This window comes from Pelmatolapia mariae, linkage group LG7, assembly GCF_036321145.2.
Source record: "Pelmatolapia mariae isolate MD_Pm_ZW linkage group LG7, Pm_UMD_F_2, whole genome shotgun sequence".
Classification (NCBI taxonomy): Eukaryota; Metazoa; Chordata; class Actinopteri; order Cichliformes; family Cichlidae; genus Pelmatolapia; species Pelmatolapia mariae.
The window spans coordinates 1,413,634-1,424,310 of NC_086233.1; the positions used below are offsets into that span (position 1 = coordinate 1,413,634).

At 40.9% G+C, this 10,677-nt stretch overlaps 1 protein-coding gene across 1 annotated transcript; it reads left to right on the forward strand.

Moving 5' to 3' along the window:
- Positions 1–264: 264 nt before the first annotated feature.
- Positions 265–3,263, forward strand: LOC134630275 (zinc finger MYM-type protein 1-like). The gene is made up of 3 exons (XM_063477429.1): positions 265–1,989; positions 2,414–2,528; positions 2,736–3,263. The coding sequence occupies exons 1-3, from the start codon at positions 461–463 to the stop codon at positions 3,261–3,263; spliced, it is 2,172 nt and encodes a 723-aa protein (XP_063333499.1). The 5' UTR covers positions 265–460.
- Positions 3,264–10,677: the final 7,414 nt, after the last annotated feature.

A 10,677-nucleotide genomic window follows, 5' to 3' on the forward strand; every position in this document is an offset into this window, starting at 1 on the left:
TATTTACATTTAATGTGGAAAGACTTTCACCCTCCTCTTAATCTTCCTCCAGTGGCGGCTGGCCCATAGGGGGCGCTCGGGCTCCGCCCCCCCAAATGTGGAGGAGTAAAAATATATATTTTTAAAAAATTCATCAATGATAGTTTTACTATGTGTGTGCCCATATACAGCCAGGCGTATTTTAACATTTTCACCAGCTGACTCATTAAAGTTCAACCAACAAATGGTGTTTTTCTTCTTCTGGGGCGCTCGTCAAAGCGCCCTTGATATGCAGCGAAATAGCCTATCATTAAATGGTTGCCAGGGGAAAATAATAAATATTTGACCTATCAGCGTCGCTGAATTAAATGGTTTGGGGGCGCTTAAAATTGCGCCCCTGCAGAAAACGCGCAAAGATTTGCTGTTCTAGAATTTTACCTCAGTCAGTAGCCTAAGTGAGCTATAAGGTCAGAGAGAGACGATGGCAGCGGTATTGTTAACGGTTGAGGCACAGCCTCCCCCAAATTCGGTTAGATCGCTTCTAACCTACCCTTTTGCCAGAAGGACAATGGCAGAAAAACTGCAAGTTAAAGAGTTGGGACCTGACAAGCCCGAAATTCAACTAACCCAGGCAACGAAGGAGAAGTCAAAAGCATACAACAGGACTTTTTGTCGGAGTTGGTTCCAGCGCAAGTCGTGGCTGACAGGCTGTGGAACAGCTAATGCACTTTTTTGTTTCCCGTGCATACTGTTCAAAAGTGACAAGTGTGATTTGACGTGGACACAATCTGGACAAACCGACTTAAAGCACCTCTCCGAACGAATCAAGAAACATGAAAGCTCACGAGTTCATATGGACAACAGTGTAAAGCTAGCTGTGCTAGGGAAAACTAGCATAGCGGCGCAGCTAGATGATGGACATCGGATTGCTTTAAGAAGGCACAACGAAGAGGTAGATAAAAACCGTCATATTTTATCTAAAATCATCGATTGTATTAAGTTTTGTGGTGCTTTTGAGCTAGCAATGCGGGGACATGATGAAAGTGATTCCTCAGACAATCCAGGGATTTTTAGAGGTTTAGTCGACTTGATGGCATCAATTGATCACGACTTGAGGCAACACCTTGAAAATGCTACTGTATTTAAAGGCACCTCGAAAACAGTCCAGAACGAGATCCTGGATTGCATGTTGGCAGTTCTGAGAGAAAGGATCGTGGAAGAAGTAAAGGCAGCGAAGTTTTTAGCCATTCAAGCTGATGAAACCACTGACATTTCTACACACTGTCAGTTAGTCATGGTGCTAAGATACATTGACCAACGAAACCGTATTCAAGAGCGTTTTTTTGAATTCATCAAGCTACCCAATGCTTGTGCAGATGCAATAGCCAGTGCCTTATCGGAGAGGCTGCGCTTCATCCTCCCCCAGGGACAAGAGAGAAAGTTGATCGCCCAGGCCTACGATGGGGCCGCTGTAATGAGGGGTACCACTGGAGGAGTGCAGCGTAAGATACAGGACATTTATGCTAACGCTCACTACGTACATTGTTATGCCCATCAGTTAAACCTGGTAATGCAACAAGCAACCTCCCACATCCCTCAAATCAGTCACTTTTTTTCCGACATAGCAGGATTCGCTTCTTTTTTTACTAAATCGAGCAAGAGGACTGCAGTGCTTGACGAGGTGGTGGCGCACCGACTTCCAAGTGCATCGGCAACCCGTTGGAACTTCAACAGTCGTGCTGTGAATACAGTGTATGAACATAAAGACGATCTGGTGAGGTGTTTTCAGACCATCCGTAACAGTGAAGGATTTGATGCCCCTACAAAGAGAGATGCCGGTGGTTTCGTGAGAATGCTGGAAGACGAAGCTTTCTGTTTTTTCCTGGCCTTGTTTCACAAGATAATGCCACATGTAGACATGCTGTATAACCACCTACAGAAGAGAAACATCGATTCTGTCACCATCGCAGGGATCACCCAGACATTCATCAGCCGCATGCAGGCTATCAGGTAGGCATAAAAGCATAAATATGTAACCTAGAATAAATGTTAATTATCTATGCATAGATTCTATCAAATTCTCTGCATATATTCTGTGTTCTGTGACTTAAATGTTTAATGGAATTCAGATAATTTTGATTTATATCAGCCTTTGAAGTAATTTTATGAAAAATATTTGATTAAGTATATTTGATGAAGTATATTCCCAGTAATGATTTGATGTAGCCTATACCATAGGCTATTTCCTGAAATTATGGCCAGGGCCTTTATTTACTTGCACTGGTTTTCCCCCAGCCATTAAACCAGGTCCGGTTATTAATTAAATCCGGTAATTCCCGGTAATTAGAACACAACCTTTGTTTGGTTTGTGTTTGGTTAATATATCCCTATTCAGTTTTCAGAAGCCATTAATGAAACTTATGTATTGGATCAGGGAGGCACTTCCTAATCTGGTTGTGGATGAGGAGTACAGGGGACCTGTTCAAGACCCACCCACAAAGAGACGGAGAACATTGGGGGAAGACAGGCAACACCATTTGGCACTGGAGGTAAGCACTAGCTGCTTGGTCTGATTTAAATCGGATCATCAGATAAAATCTAATGACGATGCTGTCAGATGTCATTTGATATAGTGGTCATGACTGTTTTGTTTTGTTATGGACAGATTTTTTTTTTCAGAATAATGATTAACATGAGACATGTGCCAAAGTCTTACCACTGAATCTAACTCTTACCAATTATATATTATTGGATAGGTGTGCGACACCATTATGAGCCATGCCAAGGAGAGGTTTTCTTTCACCAAGCACCTTGTCAGCGCCACTCTGTTGCAAGGAGACTTGTTCCAACAACACAGCAAAAATTTTCCAGATGCAGCACTACAAACCACAGTGGAAGCCTATCCCTCATTGGACAAAGCCAGACTTAAAACAGAACTGTCCCTGATCTACGACAACGAGGAGTTTCAGAGTTGTAGTGGTGCGCTGGCGCTCTATCAGGTTCTGATGGAAAACAACCTTCAAGACACATTCACCGAAACTGTAAGTCTTCTTAACATCCTCATCACCACACCAATGACAACATCAGAATCGGAGAGGTGTTTCTCTACTTTAAAGAGGATAAAAACTTTCCTGAGAAACAATATGGCTCAGGATCGGCTCAACGCTCTGGCTATGCTGTCCATAGAGAAAAAACTCACACAAGAACTTCCTGATTTCAACACCAGGGTCATCGAGAAATTTGCCACTCAGGAAGACAGACGAGCAAAGTTCTTGTACAAATAAGAACCCTTAACCATATTTACTCTCTTTCTCCATCCCTCTCTCTTTCTCTCTTTAGCCCAGCCCCCCAATCAGTTTACAGTTGTTGTTTTCAATAGTTATTTTTCATTCATTCAAAAAAAAAAAAAAAATCTGTTCATGTTCATTTTTACAAATCTATACAAATGGCCAGAATATGGTTGTTCATTTTAAATTTAAATTAAAATTGTGTTGTTTGATGTACTCATTAAATGGGTCATTTTAGTCGATATCATAAAAATTGCCCCCCCTGAGATTTTTTTCAGGAGCCGCCACTGTCTTCCTCCATCTTTTTATAAGATTTTAACTAATTACACACAGACCTTAGAGTCAAAGAAAAGAAATTCCAAATGAAAAAGTTTATAAAATGTTCACACTTCTGTCAGCATCTCCTCCTTTGTCTGAGTCGTGGCCTCAGTCACATCTACAAGCAGCCAACCCTCTTTTCAGCTGCACCTGTCGTACCAACAGTCCCATTGCCTTTGCATGGACCTGAAGGCACCTTGAACAAAGATCATCTCTGCTAACCTCTGGGTCCAGGCATGCGTACTGAAATTACAAAATATTTTGGATCATAACAATTTAGAAACAACTATAGATGCAATAATTTCACGTCTAACTATATTTCAGTGTGAAAATGAAATTTCCATGATTTTTCCCTTTAGTATTCAAAATACAGTGTCCTAGCTTTTACCTACATCAGCTTGGCTTATTTATAAAAGTTGACAGTTGGATTCTTGTCGTAAGGCTTCCACTTCGGGATCCTTAATCCCAGATATGGCATTCTGTAGTAATATAAGTAAGTATAGGGTTAATTAGTTACATCTACAAACATGAGAGCTTCAAAGACAAGAGGAAAATTTATTTACTTATTTTTCTGGACAAACTACTCTTAGCATAAACCTTAAACATGTTTTTGGAAACATGACCAAATAAGCAAGACCAGTTCTGCTCCTTCCCCAGCGGGAACAGACGGTGGTGTTCCTGCTGGGGAAGAAGCCGCGGACGGCTGGAGGGACTCTCCAGCACCACCAGCGGGAACAAAGTGAACCAGCAGGTGCTGAGACCTCTGGCTGCACAGCCTCCTGAGGTCAGCAGCTCGGCCTCTGGGGAAGCCCTTGGAGGGAGTGAAAGTCTCGTGAGATGCCAGTCTAGCAGCTACACGTCTTAAATTCTGACGAGAACAGTCTTTAAATTTATAGTCTGTCTTTACAGACCCCGAAGAATCAGACTGAGTTAACAGGTTTGCAACTCCAGGCCCAGAAGGAGCAGAACGAAATCAGTCTGTCATTTCAGTCTCAAAAGGAGCAGGAAAACTGTCTCTCTCTCACAACAGCTGGCTGCTCTGAAGTCGGGGGGGGGGCGCTGCCTCCTCCTCGAAGGCGGGGCTGGTGGGCTGGGCAGGTAAGCGGTTGCAGTTGGGGGTGGAGAAGAAAGTCTGAGTGGATGGAGTGAGTCTAGTAGCCAGAGAAGGCCAGAAATGAGTTGCTATAGCCGGCTTGGTACGGCACAACAGTACTCCCTCCCGGATCGATTCAGCCACTGATCACATAGGTTGTCAACTGAATAAATGATGGCCCCCCCACCCCCATGGTGTGGCTGGTTCATACCGTCAATGTTGCTGATGCAGATGTGGGGAGAGTGTGGACCCAAGGGCAGCACTGATGACTGACAAAATACAAAGAAAGGCAGAGCATGGCAGCGACTTAACTAAGAAAAACCTAAACTGGGAAAAGCTACAGAAATAACACAAAGGAACAAATGCCTGGGACTCGAGACATGAAACAAAAACCTGAGACAGGGAAACGCGGAACATGAAGACCAGCGAGGGGAACCAGGAACATGGAGAAATTCAACAGGAGACACACAGACGAACCTGCCTGTGTATTTAAGACAAAGGGCTTAAATACACAGGCAGGATAACGAGAGGATGGGAAACTGGTGGGAACACAGGTGGGACAGATCAGACATAACGAGACAAAAGAAGCACGGCAGAATACACTGACATAAGACTATCAAAGTAAAACAGGAAGCACGAGAAATTTGCAAGACTCAGAGACACGGACTTGACACTGAGACATGACTGAATGGATATGCAACATGGAACACAGGGAAGACACAGTGACTGAAACTAGGAGCTAGAACTACAAATATAATATGAACAGAAAACCAAAGCCACGAATAACAAATAATCAAGGAATATAACTTAAACACAAAACACTTGGTCACGGCACTGAGTCTGTGACCAAGTTCAGTGAGGCGAACTTCAAAAGATTTTACATTTTACATTTAATTGCAGAAAAACATGCAGTTAATTCACAACAGTGACCAGTAATGTAGTAACATTAGTCATAAATCAATATGTGTATATGTGTCAGCAATGAGCGCCACCTAGTGAGAGGAGGAAAGTACAGTAGGTTATTGTCATTAATCTAGATGGTATTTTAACTGCTGGTTCCACACACGATATGCATCAGTGTGACATTACATCGGATGGTAACGTCCAACGCCGCCTGGCGTTTGTAGGTGTTTGTGGCTCGAGGTGCGAGGGCCCTCTCATCGCTGCCTGCAGCTTTAATTTAAATTATATCCACAATCCGCTCCCCTATTTGCTATTAAAGTAGACAAAGATCCACATTTACATCCTTTATTAATTCTTTAGGGGTCCTATCATTATTAGCTTATCTACATTGATGAATATCAGAAACCTCACTATTGTCCCACATTTGTATCTTTCTCGTATTCGTACTCTCGTCAGTACAGTCCTGTTAAACTCTGTTTTCAGTGTGAAGTTCTAGTCTGTCCTAGAGATGGCATGATACCACTTTGTCCGACACTGAGATCATGAATTTGGATATCTGCCGATACTGATATGAATCCAATATTATGTATTTTATAATCAAGTTTTTTTTTTTTTTAAATCTTGCTGTCTTGCTGCATTGTGTATAAGTTCATACTCAAGTTTTAAAAAACAAAACACTAAATTCTGTTATACCTGTATGCAAAAAATACACTGCATCCAAAATATTTTGTAGTTCAGCAACACTGATCAATCTAATAACCTTAAACCTGAACCATCCTCCCTATTCTGGTATTTTAAAGAGTACTCCGCAGAAATATTAAACAGCCTAACTAATAGGGTTGCAAACTCCCAGCAAAAAAAAAAAAGGTAACCACTCCCGACCCTCCACCTCGTGATGCTTAATCGACGTAATCAACTTTAATTTAATGCACGTGTAAAACAAATGCACAGAAGACGCAGTCGCTCCATATATCGATTGTTGCGCAAACATTTAGAGATGAACTTACACACTTGCTTTATTTCTCTGGGATAACTTTCTCGGAGATGAAATCCCGGTGTTCTGTCAAAACATCCTACTGTAGCGTAAATTTATAGTCTTGTCTATCAGTCCGTGCTACCTTATCAGAATATGCTACCTTATGTGGTTTATGCCTCCATCGTATATCTGTAGGTAGGACGTTCAAAACGTGCCTCCAGCACACATTCATCTAATGTTAACACAGAATACAAGGAGACATGGAGGGGACAAGACAGCTGTTTATATTTGAAGTTGTTATAATTAATAATTAAATGAAGACTTATCACAAGAATCGAGTGTGTACCAAAGGTCACAGGGCACAGCCACATGTCTTCAACTGGGAACTTCATCTGTGGGATTGGAAGTGTAGAATAATTTCGATTTACTTAGGTACCATGCGTCTCAGGGTGTTTTCAAATATAGTCTTCTTTAAAGGAACCGAACTCTGTCCTCAGAAAGAGGAAGGAGTCAACTTTTTGGACCACTTCTGAACTTCCAGCTTACCTTGGTGATGCATCTGAACTGCCCAGAAAACAACGAGCTTGCAACCACTGAACAGAGCAGGTGTGCAGCATTCTGTATAAGTATACAAAATATTATAGGACAAAGTAAATACATTTTTGTATTTCAAAATAAGTGGGCTAAGGACATTTCATACTTACCTGCACCGTCTCATTGAGAGACAAAAGGTATGCATCAATGGCCTGTTTTGAAAAATCAGAGTTTTTACACCAACAGCAACAATTTCTGAAGTAACTGCTTGGGTGCTGTCCACCAAAACCTCGAAAGGAACATAATAGCTGATAAAGGTTCTTTCTGCATGTACTCGAACTGGTAACTATGATGTCACAGATGTCACAACATCTGTGTTGTGGTTGATAACAGTCTTTCCTATTGAAGTGTATCGGTGAAACTTTATCGGAGTTTCTCAATATAACCCCCTCCACCTACCCCAACATTTTAAACCGTTAATGGTGTCTGCACTACAAATGCTTCAGAGGGAGAAGCTCTTCAAAATTAGAATCAATAATAAGTTCTCTTACCTCATCAGAAAGCCACTGTGACCCCTGCAGTGTTCGAAAAGAGGAATCAAATAGCTTGTATGGTCCAACAACTGCCTCCAAGCACCCAGTATCCTTTGCAGCCCATAGCCGCTTTACTAAAAGAAAAATATGATAAGTAAGCTCAGGCATGCATGAGCTCTTTAGTGGAAAAGCCGGGTAAAGGCCAACGGGCCACAACAGGAAAAAAGTCAACACAATAAGCATGCATTTTCACGCAGAGAAATAGGAAAGGTACAGCGGGTGGGCAAAAGAAAATTACTCACAGACCGATCCATTGCCAGACTTCCACAAGCTCAGTGCACGTTGCATGTTTCTTTACATCCAGTATGAGCTGAAGACTGCAAAATGCAAACAAAGCCATGCAACAGTCAATCAAGTTGCCAAACTGGCAACAAATGACCAACGGGTCAAAAAGAGTTGTTCACTATGCCACCTTCATTTTCTAAGCTTTGTTTCCAGGAGGGAGGTTCTTGTTCAAGCGTTTCTGGTCCTGGAACTGAATTTAACTTCTGGTGGGAGGCACAACTTTTGTCAGCCGTTTTGGGTGCATAATGAATAACAGAGGGTCTGGTATCCTCTGGACTTTGCTGGCACTGAGGGTTAGCAGTAGGATGGCAGGGGGGCATCTTCAGGTCTGTGCTGTTGTTCACTGTCTGACTGAGTTGGGTATTTTTCATTGTCACTGATATTTACATGGTGGCTTCTTCTGTACAGCTTGATATGGTCAGTGCTGTACTGATTTTTTTTTTTTAAAGTTGCTCCTTCCGTGTTTTTTAATCTCACACATTTTCCAGCGATGTCTTGAATGGTTTAGGGTCCTGAAACATCTGGATCAAGTCTTCCTCCCTTCCTTCCACGTTTCCTCATGTTCAGGAGAAGAACTTGATCTCCAACGCTGTACACAAGGTTTCTGTACTTCTTCTGGACTCGTCTGGCATAGGCTTCCTTTTGTAAGTCTTGGGACTTTGCCATATTTTCCTCTACAGTTTTTTTTAACTTGCTCTTGTGCGTCTCTTGTAGAAGATACAAAGTCACCGTAACTCGACGACTCAGAGAGAATGATAGAGGACAGCTAAAATTTTCACATTATCATTAACAATTAAAATCAGAAAAGCAAATAATGCATGTGAACATGAACAACAAAATCTAACAACTGATGTTTAAAAGTAAATATACCATTATAAAGCTTTTAGCACAGAAAGCCACAAAGAGACTCCTATCATTTTTTTGTATAGTCACTTTTTACTCTTGTCACACTTGCACAGGTGAACACATTATACTGAAAGGTCTCCTCGTCATGTATTACTTTACATAAAGATACCAATACAAAGAAGTAACTAGTCACTTACTTTATCTTTAAAACGTGTCTTGCATATAGAAGTTAAGCAGAGAAGATTAAGTCTGCAGCCAATATCGATATGCACGCTTTCCAATTAAGATTACATTTACATTATGCATTACAAACACTTACCGGGACCTCAACAGGAACTTCAGAAGGATCCGTAGCTTCTCTCCCATACATTAAACAGAATGGTGTGTATTTGGTTGTGGTGTGGACCTTAGACCTCAAAGAAAACTGTGTAGCATCCAGATACATCCCAGTCATTGTGTTGACTAATTTTCTCAGGGCTCTACATGTAGACACATAAAAAACAAACACAATAGTGACAGTGTCTTAAAAGCAAATGAAATGTTACATACACATAAAACATACCTTTGTATGTTGGCATTTGTCTTTTCGTCGAGGCCATTTGTCTGAGGGTGACACGCTGCTGTGACACTCCGATCTATTTTCATTAAGCTGCAAAGTCTTGAGTTGAGCTTCAAAGAAAAAGGAAATAGTTTCTCAAACACAATCACAGCTGGCAGCTACTTGGCACACTGTGGCCAAGTATTTACCTTTAGGTATGGAAAAGTAAACTTAACACTTACCTCGTTAACAAATTCTCTTCCTTGGTCGGATAAAATTCATTTTGGGAGTCACGTCTATATATGATTGTGCACAACTGATGAGCTACCGCAGCAGCACTTTTGCTTTTTAATGGAAAAGCCTCAAAAAAAGCCCATTTTGAAAAATAGTCTGTTGCTGTGAGAATTTACTGGAAGCCACTACACGTTTTTAGAAGAGGTCCAGTTAGATCTACTCCGATTAGCTCCCAGACATGTGACACCTGTCAATGATAAAAGAATCACATTTTTATAGTGTACATTAAATCATTACTATTTTATACTAAAATGCTACTGATATTTACCTTAATACACTGCAGTGGTTGCACAGCAGCCAAAGGTTTTCCCATTTTTTGGCAATGGTCACAAGCCAGGACCTTAAACATATTGTGTGTTCGTATTTATGTTACACAACAATCTCAGTTAATTAAACAACATAATTACAAATATTGAATTAAAAAACACTCGATCAAGCTACAGTGTTAATCACTGCACATCATCCTGAAATCTGGGACAGGTCTTCAGGACAACTATGCATTCTTTTTGTGCATTGTTAGCATATCATACATTGGTTTTATAAATGACAACTTTAATACCCATATCCAATTCCCAATGTCAACTGACATGCCATACCAGTAAAATCTGGAACACATTGCAGTTCGAGTCTTGAGTACACCAGTGTGTCCACCGATGGGACTTGAATGAAACTCCTGAAATAGTCTCATGGCTTCTTTTGTTTTCATCACTCTCCTGTTTCCAAACAAGAACTCTCAGTCTACATTTAAAAATGTAAATTAATTATAACATGTATTTAACCAATAATTACATTTAGTTATTTACATTACAATACTGACCCTTCAGATACGAATTTTGCAGTGTATCTTCTAAGGGTTTGCCTCTGAGACTTATCGTATTCTGATGGGTAGGACCCAGCAGACAGAAACATGAGCAGTTCCTCGTATTTGTTCTCCATAATTAAGGAGAAAATCGAACATTTTCAAAACGGCTTTGGGTCCATGATGAGTAAATAAAACAATTACACAACGTTATCACTCAATTAACAAGTCT